Genomic DNA, 15,898 nt, shown 5'->3' on the forward strand with positions numbered 1-15,898 from the left:
AATAGAAATTGATAAAACTACCTCGACGGCACCTCAGAAATTCTAATTTCTAACCGGTTTGTTAGTGGCGTGTGTTCGTATGGTCACAGCATGTAATCTTTGTTAGCATGCCCTAAAACTGAACCAGCGGTAGAGTTAGGCTTCATGTGGGACATGTACATATTTATATGTACGTATATATTTTCGAAAATCTGTAAGAAATAAAAATAAATTATTAATTTTTAAGAAATACTGGAAATGACATCATAATAATTTTCAAATTACATTGTTATTTTTATTTATTAATTTTTTATAGTATTAACTTGTTTATATGTTTTTGTTAACAATATACAAATAGACGGAGAAAAATGATATTAACTCAAAATATAATGACAATATATAAGAGACAATATATGTTATTTATGTACCCAAGACTCACCCTACATGATATTCACCAACGTATACGTAAACATGAGTAGATCAACATGCATTATGCATTAAGTTTGAGGAGGACAAACAAGATTGAAGATTTCTGGTTATTAGGGTTCAAGAAAAAAGAAGATTCTGCAACTTTCTTTGAATACCTCTCGAACAATTCATCCACGACCCTGGTGCTACCAAAGTATTTCTCAATGATGTTTTCGAAGACGGCTCTTAGGTACAGTGTCCTTCAGGAACACCGGGAACCAGAAGTGTCATCAAGCTTCCACTCACAAGCTCTTCACCTCTTGAAGATAAAAATAAGTCCACGTCCTTCTTGTACTGAGCAAAGTAAGCTTCCCGAACTTGTTTGGGCGCACCCGTGTAATGGATCCTCCCAGGGTTCCAAGCAGGAGAGGCTTTCTCAATGAGCTCTCCCGGTACTTTAGATAACCAGCACAGGGCACAAGATGAATAAGCAAAATGAATTGAGGCCTTGGGAAATAAGCGACCGTAGAAAGAACCGGGTGCAGTGGCTGCAAAGAACTGCTTTGTGGGTGGCAGTAGAGTGAAGAGAGTTTTGAAGTCGTTGTCTAGTTGATCGTTGAAGAAGACATGAAATTCTGGGTAATGTTGATCAGAGTTCAATCCGTTAATAGACTTGAGTTTTCTCTCTATGGCTTCTAATATGACTTTCACTGCAAGAATCGTATTAGGTCCGCTGGAGCAGCCAAAATCTACAAGGTTAAATGAGGTTGAATTTGGTGATAAGATTTGTTTGATGTCGAGTTTTGTATCGATCTCCTCATTGATTATATTCTTTGCAGCATCCACAGCTCCTCTCTATAAATAGGGACAAGAAGATTATATATTTTAGATCTTTAAAGTAAAAAAGAACGTGATTTGAGTTCTTACATAAGAACTCTGAGAATTATATTTCAGAGTCCAATTTGAGATTAAAGTATCATAACATCATAAAAATTAAGTTTTTATACGAAGCGAAGTGTGAATGATAAGGAGAAGAGAGGACCTGGTAGGAGGAGTTCTGAGCATAGCTGAGAGGGCCATCTCCTCTATTCATGGCAAATGGAGGCAACGTCATTTCTGTCTTCTTCCAAATATGCATGTCTTCCGTATCCTCTATAAACTAAATTTTCTTTTATACTTATGGTTGAATATTATGTTTTACTCCCTGATCTTTTATGTAAATACATTTTTTGGCCCTTCAATAATGATAATTATATTTCTAAATAAATTAAATCAAATTTTTAATTAGTTATAATTACTATAAATATATCGAACCAATCGAACGCACTTCTAACATTTATTCCACTTTTATAAGACCTTGTGTTATATCACCATATTTCGATTTTTCGTATATAAATGTAATTGAAGTATCTCATTCGTAAAAAAATTTACCATAATGCACACAAACAGTTGCTTCTGGAGTAGCCAAATAAGGCTTAGCTGATCTTATATATAACTAAAGAGTCAACTTGAACAATTAAAACTTGACCCGATTTTAGTTGCGGTCCATCTTTGGTTAGACATACATTTTCACAAATAAATTGTCCAAGACTAATTATTGTAGACGTTTCTTCGCAATAATTACGATGATAATTTTGACAGAAAATATACCGATTCAAATCGAATGGATTCAAAATGATATTATAAAATAATAAATTTTATAATTTTAATAACTTATATATAGAATATACAAGTGTTTTAATTATTAAATTATTGATTAATTCAAAGATTTCGAATTTGGTACTGTGGTACAATTCAATAATTTCAGCAACCAGATTAGTGTTTATCCATGCAGCTTCTTTTAGCGGTGTGTTGTATCTAGTCCAAGTTCAGTACACGACCATCCATGCAGCCTTGTTCCTTCATCTACCTGCAGATTTTTTTTTTATGATCATCCAGACCATATATATATATATATATATGTGTGTGTGTGCATATACTTATTATTATTTAGGTTATGGAGTATAACATGTTTAATACCACTGGTCTACGAAATTATAGTGATGAAACCACATTTTGCAAATCACTATATATACATTACTGTTTCTTAATGTAAAATCAGTCAGATAATTATCATCATTATATAATAACTGTTATATTATTCGATTTGGATCGTATATTATTATCTGATTAGATCGAGTTAAACTAAATAATAATTTAGTTGGTTCCCGATCTGATAAGAAGATGTGGGTCAAAAAAAACTTTCAAATCGTATTATAATTGTGAAAAATAGTTAAATGTCAAATTCTTACGAATGAAAATTAATTAAGAATAATTATATTCTAATTATATTAATGACGGATATTAATAGAGCTTGAAATCTTCAATGTTTGACTGTCGGCAAAATTATGAATAAATAATTTCGTAATTTTGGAAAAGAAAAATGTAGAGAAGAAACCAAAATAGTATTTTTATTTAATAATTATAAATACGTTAATATAGTATCTTATTTTATTATAAAAATTGCGAATTTATCAATAATTTTTTTTTTTTTTAAAAAAGATATTTGTAAGTGAATCATGAAAATAATATATATATATATATATATACAAAATAATTTCTCATCAATAGCGTGTGTGTGTGTGAAATTACTAATATTAATATCTTTTTAACGTTACATGCACGTAACCACCTCATGGACAAATGATACTGAATTATGCATAATTCTGTAACTTAATTATTATTCTATACATATATATATATGTTTTTTTATATTGTCTTTGATCAAACAAAGCTTTATATATATATATATATAACTTCATCTTACCTATAACATTAATTTAATTAAAGTTTAGAGAGAAGGATAAACAAATCGACAAAGGGGTGATATTTGGAATCATCTTCAAAAATACCAGAGTCCAGTACTTTCTGAGTGTACTGATCGAACAGCTCGTCCATGATTTCGCCGCCGAAGCTCTCGACAAGAAGTCCTTGGATGACTGCTCTTATCCCGGATGTGAATCGTTGGACGCTTGGCCTGGTTGCCGGAGGCATTGGCCGACCCAGCTGCTCTACTAATTCAACGGCGAAGCACCCGTTTTTGTCTATTGCGGCCTTCAGCTTCTCCGGTGATGTATTGTAGCCTGGCAGGTTGAAGCCGTCCACTTTTGCTTCATCAACTAAACCCTAATTTTTTTAGATCAAGACGAGAGTTATTTTTAATTAATTAATATTTTTATATATTACAACATTATATATACGATCATGGCCATTGAAATGCTGAAATTGAATTTTTGCAATCTTGCTCCAGAAGAGGAATGTATATGAATAAAACCTAGATTTTGCGAAACTTAAATTGAATTCCACTTTCTTATCCTACAAAACTTAGGGTTCGTAAAATCAAAATTGAATTGTAATGTTTAGGGAAATTTTGATTTAGATATAGAGATTAAATCTAGGAAAAATCGGAACTTTTTAAGATGAAGGCGGCTTTTTTTACATTATAAAACATGGGTTTTCTTCAGAATCTAAATTGAAGTCCGTCCATGAAAAAGTTCTAAATTTTAAAAAAAATAATGAAAAAAGAAATATTTAACTATGCGCATGTGGTATGGTAAATAGAACAAAATGCTTGATTACCATCTTGGCCATGTCAACAAGGGCAGATTCGAGCATGTGAAAAAGTGCATTTACAGCACATCTGGATGAGTCAACTCCATCTGGTATACTTGGAACAAGAAGCGCCATGAATCCTCCAGACACGAGCTCTTCAGACCTAGCCTTCAAGAACGAATCTATATCTTTCATATACTGACCAAAGTAGGCTTCTTCTACTTCTTTTCTTCCATAGAAAATCTTCCCTTTATTCCATGCAGGCGATCTGGGGTCTAATACTTCTGGTGGAACCTTGGATAGCCAATGGAGCGAATAAGAAGAATAAACAAAGTGCATAGAAGCTTTTGGGAATAGCCGGCAGTGAAAAGTGCCGGGATTTCCCACGGCATAGTATTTTCTCTCAACAGGGAGTGACTTGAAAAGAGTGTTGAAGTCATTTGTAACATGATCGTTGAAGAAGACTTGGAACTCAACGTTTTCTTGTTTTTCTTCCGAGGTTATAAAGCCCTCGACTTTGCACTTCGACTCAACGGCCTCGACTATGTTCTGCACGGCAATGAAGGTGTTGGGTCCGATTGAACAGCCCAAATCTGCAATACTGAAGAGATGAGGACCGTTTGAAGATGATGATGCGAGTAGTTTCCTTACGTTGAGCTTCTGCCGGATTTGATTGTGGATTAAAGAGTTGACTGATTCTACTCCTCCTTTCTGGAAAAATTATATTTCCATATTAGAAAAGAATTTGAGAAAATTGATATGGTATCCTCTAACTAATTAATAAAGAAGATTTTATTTGAACCTGGTATGAGGACTGTTGAGCATAGCTGTATTGCCCTTCATTATTCATAGGAGATTCAATTGTTTTGTTTTCCATCTTCTCTCCGAACCTGAAAATTATAAGCACCCAACAAGTTTTCTCTCAAGTTTCAATGGCGTTCGGCTTGTCTGTTTTAATTGGTGGTAAGTCAAATAGCTCCCGGAGATGCCAATGTAGATACTCTGAACAAATCAGAAGAATCCAAACAAAACTTGGAACGGGTAAAAACTTGAACTAAATTTTGTTTTACACCGATTTTTAAAATGCACGGTTCCAACATCAGCCTGTTGGATTCAAGATTTTTTAATTCAAGAAGCATATCTATTATGAACGAGGTCGCAGTAATTACCTGTCCTTTTTAACTGTTATGCTGAGATTGTTTCTGTATATATTTTGATCAAACTACAAAAACTTGTTCATCCTTTTAAGACAGCTTTTGGAACTCTAAAATTTTACTGTTAGTATTTAAAAAGTCAGAAAAACGAAGCTTCCGCCATTTCAGAATAGAAAATGATGATTCTCCCGGCTTGGTCTGCGTAGATCACGTGGGATGTTAAAAGGAAGAAAATCATACAATAGCAAAAGAGAAAATAAATCAATGTGTTAAAATAATTGGTAAATTTAAAGAGGAAAAAAAAATTATATTATTAAAAAATAAATAAATTAAGACGTTTAAAATGAAAGAAATCATAATATTAAAAAGATTATAAATTAAATTAAATTATAAAATTATATCATTTGTAATTAATTATTATTATAATTATATCATATATAAAATTATAATATTTAAAGCGAGAAAAATAAATCAATGAGAAAACCCTTTTAACACGGGACTAAGACTGCCTTGAATTGTCAACAAACCTACAATTTAATTTGTTACTGAATCAATAATTGAGTTGAATTTTATCCTTGTAAATTATTGCAAATATTTTGTAATTTAATAATTTCAATGTATAATAATCACCTTAACATTTTCATAATAACCAGATTAAGTAATGGATTATATAAAAATTGTGGATAACAATGAATAATATAACGGCTCGCGGAGAAACAAGAATATTATAGAAAGTAATCAAACGCGACTAAACATCGATTGTATATACACCTGTTTTCGGAGGGTGAAAATTGATATGAACCAGAATTTATATCTACAATACGACATGGAAAATTGAAAAGCAGACGAAACGGAATTTTCCCCCCTTCACTTTTCAGCCCTTTAATCTCTATACACACACACACACGCACCATACAACACGAATCATCAATTGGAAGTTTTTGCTGAACTGAAAATCCTATTACACATGCAAAACTCTGAAAAACGGTATGCGTTTTTCATGGCTTATGCTGTGCATGGATTGATGTACAAACCGCTTGATTTGCAGGCAACCCTTTTCCATTCACAAGCACTTGCTCTAAAAAATCCACTCGAACTGACTTGAATTGGTAACACTGGTCAAATTATGCACAAAATGGTGAGGAAAGGATTTGCAAACAGATAATATAAACTTATATTATCAACAAGCTGCATCCAGTACGTATTTAAATGCGTTTTGACAGTTCTGTGTAGCCAATGACAAAAGCAAAAAATGTGAGAATTACGTGAAAGTACCTTCCCATTCCAAGAAAAATTGACATATCGGTAATTGGGTTCCAACAATGTCAACTGATCTCCCTCTCTAATCTGTGAGCAGAAGTTTCAGTCAGATTCAAATTGTAATACCTTTCTCTTTTTACACACAGGATGGCAAAATCAAGGTCAAGGGTCACTCATTTAAGTAATTTCATTAATCTCATGGACAGATGTTACCCTACAACATAGATACTGTTCGTATGACATGTCTTACCCATTGAAACAGGAAATTAACCAGTCATGTTAACGTATGGCATAAGATGCACAGTCAGTGGCTTTAAGTTCTTTTCAATTAGAAAATTATATAATAACTACCCAGGTTGCTATATGCTTCGGATGAATCATAAATTACAACTGCAATTCAATCACTTAACACATTCAAAGGCAAGAATGAAAAGAGGAGAAAAAAAGGTGAAAAGAAGAACCAGTATTCTTACCGCATCATTGCGGATGCCATACACAGACAGAATAAAGCATATTTGGTCTGAATCACACAGTAAATAATACCTACAAAAAAAATATTTTTGTTACAAATTTATCGTACCCACTTAATAACCTATGCATAAGAAAATGGAAATTCTGATTTCACTTCAAAAATGAACCTAATAATTGATGAAGACATTAACCAAGGGTTTAGCCCATTGATTGCCTCTGCTCTCCTTTACACTGGAGAGTGAGTTTTGAATCTTACCATATGCAAACTCTATATATATGTTTCATTAAAAAAATGATAAACATGATTGGCAGTTCTCAACAAATTAATGTTGCATCAAACATTACCAACGTCATCAGATTTCTCCCTGAGATTTCACCTGACATATCCTCATCCAGATTTATATAGACGCAAGCCTCTAAATAAATAGATTGACAAGTATAGGGTACACAGGTATATGAATAGATGTAGTGTATGAAATCAGGGAAATTTCTTATTATCAACAATCGACATTTTAAAATGCTTCATGTTCTAGGATGAGTAGTAAAAGCCATGTATACACGCAAGTCCAGCATGAGCAACAATACAAATCAAGATGCCATTATTAAGAATGCCTTACAAAGGAGTGCCACTGTCATGCTTGACAAAGGAAAGCACTTTTCCTAATATTGCTGTAGCTTTGTTCAGACCCTCTGACAGCAGGTCAACACTGGCCATTTTATATGAAGAAGTCCCTTGCAAAAGAAAATCCTGATAAGAAAATATATACTATTTCCAAAGCCAATATAGGAATTGTATACTGGAGGTTCCCCATAACCCATCAGACACCATTAACTTTTTAGGCATGGATGAATCAGATAGCTTACAATTAACAGCAGTCAGTGATGATGCAAGTGAAGCAAGTCTTTTAGCTTTAGCATTTGCCTGCAAAACCATATTTTATGAAATCAATTGCAGGGGAAATAGCATTAGATAAATTATACAAGCTCCATCTAGAAATTGTAGAAGGGTCCCGCAGGATCCTCCTAAACGAATGTCAATCATGACTCACAGAAGATTATGTGGTTTGAAATATAAATGCCACTTCAGAGCTCTGAATTCTATATGTTTTCTTTTTTCTTCTAGTTTCTTTTTAGAATAAATTATGAAAATTGTATCTCTGGCAAAGGGTAAAGCAACATAAGTCTCTTGGCTGTTTCTAAGAGAAAAGTATTACCTTCAACAGAATATCTAGCTTATCAAGAAGACTAAGAATCTTCTTAACCTCCTCATTAGCATTCAAACTAGGATCTTTTGAAGCAGCAGCTTCAAAGCCACTAAGAGCCCTCTCATAGTTCTCCAGATACTTGTTTACCTGAAAAGAAAAGGAAAAAGAGGACACATCAATGAATAAAGTTTGGAGATTACCTGTTTCTGGAACATTTGAGAAAAAATTTCAGAAATCTACATTTAAAATTCAAAAGCAAAGACATACAGGACTTACAGTAGCACAGTTGAAATATAGATCTGGATTTGACCTCATTCTTTCATCTTTCTCCTGATATATGTTCGCAACAATCAGAACATGTTTAAAAGCCCAGAATCATTCTTTTGGTTATAAAGAATATGCTAAGTATTTACATGATTGTTTAACAATTTGAACATATACAACAGGGATATGCAAAAGGATCTGATGGGGAATTCCCCATTTTGCAAACTTACAGCATTCTGATAAGCTTTTAAAGACTGCAGAAGTTTACTATGATCCCAAGCTCCCATCACAAAGAAACTAGTGAGGCATGCATTTCCAAGGTTGTCTATCAATAAAATGACAAATTGTTAAGGGAACATAATCTATGGAAACAGCAACAAATGGGGAAAGTTATAACTATAAATTAGCAGCCACAAGAAATACCAGCAAATCTTAAGAATCATAACTAGAAATTTAAAATCAACACAACAAACAGTAGGTGCTGTTGTATATCACTCATGTTTGACAAACAGCAAAGTTAGATCACATTTTGTGTTCTCATAAATTTAATGGGGAATCTTACACCATGAGTGCCCATCCTTGACATCCAGAGTGATAGCTTCCTTGGCATGTTGAATGCTTTCCTCAATTAGTTCAGACTGATTCTCAGCTCCTACAGAAGGGTGACGACCATTGTTAAGCATAATGATAAATCCATCTAAAACCTTCTTTTCTTCCAATTAAACACCGGATGCCATTTACATGTTTTTTTTTTTAAAAAAAAAAGCCATTTATATCTTGATAGCAATTTCTGAGACAAAAGGTTGGCAACAGGGAGCTGTGTATGCTTATGTTGAAACCACATGATGTCACCCATATATCGCCTTCATCCTCAAGGTCATCATTTTGTCATTTCTAACTAAGTAGTGAATCATTCCAATCTAAATTAAGAGATAAGATTGGTAGCATGGCACCTTGTTTAGTTCCACCAAAGATTGAACAATACATTTCATGATGACTGAGCCCTCAAATATCACCTTAACTTCAGAGTTCAGACAAGCTTCAGAAACTCAACGAAAATAGCTCAAAAATCAAAACAATACTAAAATGCACTGAGCAATTACACCTAGTTTTTTAAGAAGACAGTGACACCATATTTCGAACATTGAACATATGCAATTATTTTGTGATTTCTAAAACTTCAAATAAATTAGAAGCTACATTGCTTTGAAATGCTGCCAGCACAATAATTAACACAAGAACTTTTATTTCAACAAACAATAATGCTTTCTCCTGCACATTGTCTCTTAAGACAGACATTCACTTTCATGACCCAAGAAGCAAGTCTCCCTTAGACCTTGGCACTAGCACAGTTGGTCTACTTTGGCCTCCCCATAGAGGAGGCTGAGGTTTCAAGCCCTATCTTGGGCAGTTCCTCTAGGAGAAGAAAAAGTCTCTCTTTGCATGAGCAACCCAAAATTAAGTGCAAGACGACAGTTAGAATACAAGAGAAGAAAAGAAAAGGAAAAAGTAAACTTAAAATCTTGCCTTGTGACATTCTTCTTTCAAGCATTGATAATTGACAGAGTATCTTCTTGTTCGGACCCTGCATGAGTAGCAAAATTGAGTATCTGCATAATTGACAATAAGACACAAGAAATGCGAAAAACGTATTTTATTATTGTGATTCTCAAAACTGTAGGCATATAAAACCAAAAATACCTTGCTTAATGCAAGATTGAGGCAGTTCTTTGCTGAAAGTAAATCCCCCTTCTTCCAGATGGAGTTACCTAGGCATAGCCAAGCATCTGCAAGAGATGGATTTAGCTTGACCTGAAGAATGGGAAGTAAGTTTCAAAAAAAAAAATCCCAGTTATAGCTCTATAGAACAATAAATAACCAACACTAACAATTTGTTCGTACTTACAGCTTTTGAGAGATGATCTTCAGCTTCTTTCCTATAATCAGGTATCACATCGAGTATCTTTCCTCTAAGATATTCATACGTTGCACGTTGCATAGGTAATTTCCTTTGTTCTAAAAAAGATTCAAAACAAGAATTCATGTCTTTTGGCGGATTAACTAAATACTATAGAGTAAACAAGAGCATATAATACCATTAAATTATATACATATATTTACTGTGCACTGGAAGTAATTATTAGGTACTCCAAGTATGTACACAAATGCGACGCAAATCAGGTGAAAGAGGCTCCATAAATGTCTCAGACTCGTACTTTCTACAGTTCTTGTTGACTCTCTCTCGTTAAAGTTCCTACTTCCACTCTCCATATACAGGAATTTCCACTCACTAAACTCCTGCCCGTTTTACCAGAAATTCTATGGGCACTTCTTTCCCACAGCAGGCAGGAGTTCTACTTACTGCATCTTTTGCTAAAAATCCCCTAGACCCATCACTCACTGAGCGATCACTTATCCATGGTTCCTTCCGTTTACAAAAAAGTACAAGGTCAACCAAGTGATAGAAGGCTCTTCTTTTGGTTGATGATACAGAACAAACAAAAAAGAAAGCATCCTACAGCCCATCTTACTACATGTGCCACCATTTTTTTCTAGTTATTCCAAATTTTACTTTCTTTAGAACAAAAGATGAAACTAAAAGCAAGAATTCAAAAGATTGCGATTGAAATTGAAGAAGAAAGTACCAAAAGGAATGGAATCGAGCAGATTGAGAGCAAGATCGGATTCTTTCTGCAAGACGAAGACCTTTTCATCTGGGTTTGCGGGGAAGTACGTGTCTCTGAGATTGTAGAGATCATCGACTGCTTTTGTGACCTTCGCCCATAAATCTTCCTCTCCGTTTTGGTCGCTCATTTCCGCGAGCTCTGTGAGAAAGAGTACACTAACTCACTGGCAGAGAAAAATGGAAAGTAGGAGTAAGAGAGGAGGGGCAGCAAGGGGACGGGGCGATTGAAAACGTTTGTTGTTTGTGTTTGGCGAAGAAAACGGTGCGTTTTAGGAGCCACAAGGAGAACGACGACGTTTAATATATCCTACACTTACCGCCCTGTATTAGAAGCGACAACGTTTCAGTTATTTTTTAGTTTCTTTTCATTCTTTTTCCATGAAAGTGGATTCTAAATGAACTCGGGGCTCAAAAGCATTAACAATTAAAGCAAATGATGACCTAACAAAGCAAGCCATTGATGCACCATGCTCGTGCTTTCAGTTTCATTTGGGCTTTGCTTTCGCCACCACTCCATCCTCCTCAAATATACACACACATATATATGTACATTTAATATGTACTCCCTCCATCAATCTCTTCTTCAGCTTCCCAAGCTTAAAAAATGGAGAAACAATATTTTCTTGTGATTCTCCTTATCACGCAGTTCTCCGTCTTGGCCACCTCGCTCAACGTCCCTGCAATCTTCACATTCGGGGACTCCATTTTCGACGCAGGCAACAACCATTTCAACAAGAATTGCTCTGCACAGGCTGATTTCCCACCTTACGGCTCCACCTTTTTCCATTATCCCACTGGAAGGTTCACCAATGGTAGAACAGTTGCAGACTTCATCGGTCAGTACACTTAATCCTCCTTTTTAACTTCTTCACTTGCTTTACATTGATTCTGTACATATCAAATTGCTTTTCTCTTACTTGGTATTCGTCAAAATGGCAGCACAATTCATCGGCATTGATTTGCAGAAGCCATTTCTTGAGGTAGACATCGCTGTCAAGAACGGAAGCAGAAGGGATTACCCATCTAACGGCATAAACTTTGCTAGCGCAGGAAGTGGTGTGCTAAGAGACACAAACAAAGATTGGGTAATCACGAAAAACTTTAAACTATTTTTTTCAAATCTTGAAAATCTCATCAATGGCGGCCTGAGTCTAATTAATATTCGATTCGCAGGGAGTGATACCGATTCAAGAACAACTACAGCAGTTCCAAACATTGGTGAACCAAAACAAGATCCACAGAGACCTTGTCGGGAAATCTATGTTCTTCTTGGAATCTGGATCGAATGACATCTACAACTACTTCCTGCCGTTTGACCCGCCCAGTCTGGACCCAGATGCCTACGTGGAAGCCATGTTAGTGGAAGTTAGGAAGTTGGTTGACGAAATTTACAAGCTGGGTGCCCGGCGCATTGCGCTGTTCTCGCTTGGTCCGGTGGGTTGTGTCCCAGCCAGGGCGCTGTTGCCTGATGCGCCGACCGATCGGTGTTTCGAGAAGATGAATTTGATGGTTCGTAAGTATAACATGGGACTAGAAGCCATAGTTAAGAATGTACCGGTTAAGTATGCTGGTACTACCGCTGTCTTTGGAGCTGTATACGACGTCGTTCAGAGGTTTAGAGCATTCCCTGCACGTTATGGTAATTAATTTCCCATTTTGACCTTTTTATCTTTCATTTACCCCATTTTTATCCGTAATTTTTAGAAAGTAATTTGGTCTTTTATTAAAATTTACAATATGATATACAGTACGTTCAAATGCCTACTTAATACTTTGTGATTAATTTAGAACTCTAAATCTAATAAGTAAATTTTTTTTTTTTTTTTACAGGACTCTCTGATGTGTCAAGAGCATGTTGTGGTGATGGAATTCTTGGAGGACTGTTACAGTGTGGAAGAGAAGGTTACAAGATTTGTACAAGTCCTAACAAGTACCTCTTTTGGGATTACTTTCATCCTACCGAACACACGTATAGTCTCATTTCAAAGGCCTTGTGGGGAGGCAAGATTACTGAAATCAGACCATTCAACCTCAAGACACTTGCCAATGTCAATGTTCATCTCTAAGCTCGCCACATTTGTAATTTTATCAAGAAAATGCAGTCACGTAATGCATCAAAACTAAACTAAAGGGGTAAGATAAGATCGTGTGGATCAAACTTTTAATATGGTGATGAATTTAAACCGTGAAAAGATTAAGCAATAAATAAATATTAAACTCTGATATATTTTTAAGATTTGTAAACAGTTCCCACCATAATTGACTGTGTCCTGGTGTGAATACGAGGATGGAGTCGGTCTTTTAGCCGACTTGCGCGTAACCGAGAAAACTAATTAAACACACTCGCTGTCAAATTAAACTCCAATTTACAAAAAAGAAGTGGAAGAAAGGTAGCCGACCCCACACGCAAATTACAGCCAGACACATTGGATGACAAGCACCTCCATCCCACTTTCCTTTCTTTTTCCCTGTTCTTCTTTGATTGTGTGCTAGCTAGCTAGGAATCGTTGTTGCCTAATTTACGCGTCTCTTTCTCGTCATCCAAACACTAATTTTCACATTTCCCATGCACCCTCTAACACTTTCCTAATTTATTTATTCAAACTCCATGATTGACTAACTCTCCCTCTCTCTCTCTCTCTTTATGTGTATATATATATATATTATACTAACAACATTCTTGAACCTCGATAGAAACATCTATTCTGCTCTCGTCGATATCTGCTATATATGCTTGTAAATCTTACACATACAACTTCTGTAATAGAGTCAATCCAAAATGGGGAATTACGTTTCGTGCACTTTGGCTGCTCCTTTGATCAAGAATGGCAAAGCGGCAAGAGTCGTGCTTCCCGGGGGGGAAATCCGGCAGTTCAGGGAACACGTGAAGGCCGCCGACCTCATGCTCGACTGTCCCAATTTCTTCTTGGTCAACTCCCAGTCTCTCCACATCGGCAGGAGATTCTCCGCTCTCGCCGCCGACGAGGAGCTCGAGTTCGGTAACGTCTACGTCATGTTCCCGATGAAAAGAGTCAACGCAGTGGTCGCGGCGGCTGATATGGCTGTGCTTTTTATGGCGGCTAACTCTGCTGCCAAGCGGATATCCGGCGGAAAGGCCAGAGTCTTGCCGGAGTCCGGCGGGGGTGATGAGAAGACATCGTCGAAGGAAAGTGATCGGATTGATAGCGACGAAAGTGGAGGTGAAGGGTCAAGATTGAGTTTGGAAGGTGTTGACGATGGATTTCCTTTGCCGGAGTTGAAGTACAGGTTAGCTCTGTGTAGATCGAGGAAGCCATTGTTGGAGACCATAAAAGAAGAGCCTGTTTCTTCGAGATGAGATCGTGGCCGTTGATCCGCTAGGTAGAGACGAGAGACATTAGCTCTTCTCTTTGATTTTTGGTCTTCCAATTATTTTGACCCATTAATATTTTTGTGGGTGAATATTCATAATTCAAACGTATAATTTTAGTAGAAGAATGAAATCAACTCCTATTCATGATTCTTGGGTATTTACTCTTAAAATTACTGAATAAATATCTCATACACATATACTTATACATATACATAATTAAACAAAAGTTAATTCAATTAATTAAACGTAATTAAATAAAAGTTAATGGTTGGTTTTTTAATCATACAAAAAGTCCCACTTTTCGAAGCGCTCACAAGTTATAATTTTATAAGCTGTTACAATTAATTGTATTTCGTTTTATGTAGTATATTATAAAAGAAACTAACTATGGATTTTAACCTAATTATTGTCTCTGATTACCTCTATGTTATGCAGAGTAGGAGATACATAAATGTGGGTATAGCAGTACATATGTAGTAAAAATATATATACTTATTGAAGAAGCGCACGCACATACACACACACACACATACACACGCACATATATATATATATATATATATATGAAGCGGAGGGTGAATATTTTACAAGTGAAAAGCCCAGTTAAAACAACCCACGTAAGGCAATTTTAGTAGGACAGAAGATAAGCAAGGGGCATATATAACATATTACATAAATATGTTATATAAGAAAGAAAAACAAAAGAAAAAGTCCCAGATGGAAATTTGATCTCATATATATAATATATATATATTTATTGTACGGATCATATGAGAGTATCCAAATGGGAAGGAAAGCCTACGCTTCACTTCTTGCCCTTCTGCCCAACATGCAAACCAGTGAAGTAAGCCTTCGGGTTGCTCTCGAACACTCCGCGTGGAATGAAGGATCCACTCCCTCCCGGAGCTTTCATCTGACCTCCTCCGCTGCTTTTGAATCCTCCTCCTCCTCCTCCTCCTCCTCCTCCGCTTTTACTTCCAGCCCCACCGCCACTCTTACCGCCGCCGCTGCCGCTTTTGCCACCACCCATTTTGCACCTTCAACTAGTTTGTAAGTAAGATGAAGTTGTAGTTGTTTAAGATATGTGAAAATGAGGGAGTCTGGTTCAGTTTTTATAGTGGGTGTGGGAAGGGTGAAAAGGGAAAGTAAATTTGTGAAATTACTCTCTCGGTGTGCGGCAAAGCACTTAATTTTCTTTGGCTTTTTTCATATAAGATACTTTTTTGTATGGAAAAATTTATTCTTTTGATAGGAATAAAGTTGTTCGAGGTACCTTTTACTATAGCTGAATTTATCATAGATAGATATATATATATATATATAAATGTATGTATGTATATGTGTGAGAGAACTTTGGATCTTAATTATTTGGTGTGAATGATTTTACTTGTATCATAAGTATTCTTTGGATATAAATCTAAACTATGCTTGCAATGAAAATGTCAAGGTTATTATGTGATGTTACTGCCACCATATAAAAGAACTTTATTTATTTTTGAAAAGAAAGTGAGAGGTGAACTTTATAGTA

At 35.6% G+C, this 15,898-nt stretch overlaps 6 protein-coding genes across 7 annotated transcripts; 2 read left to right on the forward strand and 4 right to left on the reverse strand.

Annotated features, from left to right (window-relative positions):
* Nucleotides 1-155: 155 nt before the first annotated feature.
* LOC110813359 (S-adenosyl-L-methionine-dependent methyltransferases superfamily protein) lies at nucleotides 156-2,012 on the reverse strand. Its single transcript, XM_022040445.2, is given in 3 exon segments — nucleotides 156-643; nucleotides 646-1,242; nucleotides 1,430-2,012. Coding segments are annotated over 3 exon segments (843 nt in total). The 5' UTR covers nucleotides 1,502-2,012; the 3' UTR covers nucleotides 156-469.
* A 1,159-nt stretch (nucleotides 2,013-3,171) lies between these two features.
* LOC110813360 (loganic acid O-methyltransferase-like) lies at nucleotides 3,172-5,162 on the reverse strand. Its single transcript, XM_022040446.2, has 3 exons — nucleotides 4,781-5,162; nucleotides 4,006-4,689; nucleotides 3,172-3,552 (listed from the first exon to the last, which is right to left on the reverse strand). Exons 1-3 carry the CDS (start codon nucleotides 4,853-4,855, stop codon nucleotides 3,211-3,213), a joined length of 1,101 nt encoding a protein of 366 aa, XP_021896138.1. The 5' UTR covers nucleotides 4,856-5,162; the 3' UTR covers nucleotides 3,172-3,210.
* A 664-nt stretch (nucleotides 5,163-5,826) lies between these two features.
* On the reverse strand, nucleotides 5,827-11,246 carry LOC110813378 (uncharacterized). 2 transcript variants are annotated; one of them, XM_022040473.2, is made up of 13 exons: nucleotides 10,978-11,246; nucleotides 10,239-10,348; nucleotides 10,034-10,144; nucleotides 9,860-9,917; nucleotides 8,895-8,984; nucleotides 8,563-8,657; nucleotides 8,345-8,398; nucleotides 8,078-8,215; nucleotides 7,728-7,785; nucleotides 7,481-7,595; nucleotides 6,866-6,935; nucleotides 6,408-6,479; nucleotides 5,827-6,247 (listed from the first exon to the last, which is right to left on the reverse strand). In XM_022040473.2, exons 1-13 carry the CDS (start codon nucleotides 11,144-11,146, stop codon nucleotides 6,131-6,133), a joined length of 1,257 nt encoding a protein of 418 aa, XP_021896165.1. In that variant the 5' UTR covers nucleotides 11,147-11,246; the 3' UTR covers nucleotides 5,827-6,130. The 2 variants fall into 2 exon arrangements, with proteins under 2 accessions (XP_021896165.1, XP_021896163.1); XM_022040471.2 differs by having other exon boundaries at nucleotides 8,336-8,398; nucleotides 10,978-11,244.
* Nucleotides 11,247-11,419: 173 nt separating this feature from the next.
* GLIP6 (GDSL-motif lipase/hydrolase 6) lies at nucleotides 11,420-13,245 on the forward strand. The gene is made up of 4 exons (XM_022040474.2): nucleotides 11,420-11,854; nucleotides 11,958-12,103; nucleotides 12,192-12,657; nucleotides 12,849-13,245. The coding sequence occupies exons 1-4, from the start codon at nucleotides 11,623-11,625 to the stop codon at nucleotides 13,082-13,084; spliced, it is 1,080 nt and encodes a 359-aa protein (XP_021896166.1). The 5' UTR covers nucleotides 11,420-11,622; the 3' UTR covers nucleotides 13,085-13,245.
* A 356-nt stretch (nucleotides 13,246-13,601) lies between these two features.
* Nucleotides 13,602-14,517, forward strand: LOC110813361 (uncharacterized). Its single transcript, XM_022040447.2, has one exon. It carries the CDS (start codon nucleotides 13,798-13,800, stop codon nucleotides 14,353-14,355), a length of 558 nt encoding a protein of 185 aa, XP_021896139.1. The 5' UTR covers nucleotides 13,602-13,797; the 3' UTR covers nucleotides 14,356-14,517.
* A 325-nt stretch (nucleotides 14,518-14,842) lies between these two features.
* LOC110813380 (uncharacterized) lies at nucleotides 14,843-15,461 on the reverse strand. Its single transcript, XM_022040475.2, has one exon. The coding sequence runs from the start codon at nucleotides 15,398-15,400 to the stop codon at nucleotides 15,176-15,178; it is 225 nt and encodes a 74-aa protein (XP_021896167.1). The 5' UTR covers nucleotides 15,401-15,461; the 3' UTR covers nucleotides 14,843-15,175.
* Between the last annotated feature and the right edge of the window lie 437 nt (nucleotides 15,462-15,898).

The sequence above is a fragment of the Carica papaya genome, chromosome 2 (assembly GCF_054855325.1).
Source record: "Carica papaya isolate Zhongbai chromosome 2, ASM5485532v1, whole genome shotgun sequence".
Classification (NCBI taxonomy): Eukaryota; Viridiplantae; Streptophyta; class Magnoliopsida; order Brassicales; family Caricaceae; genus Carica; species Carica papaya.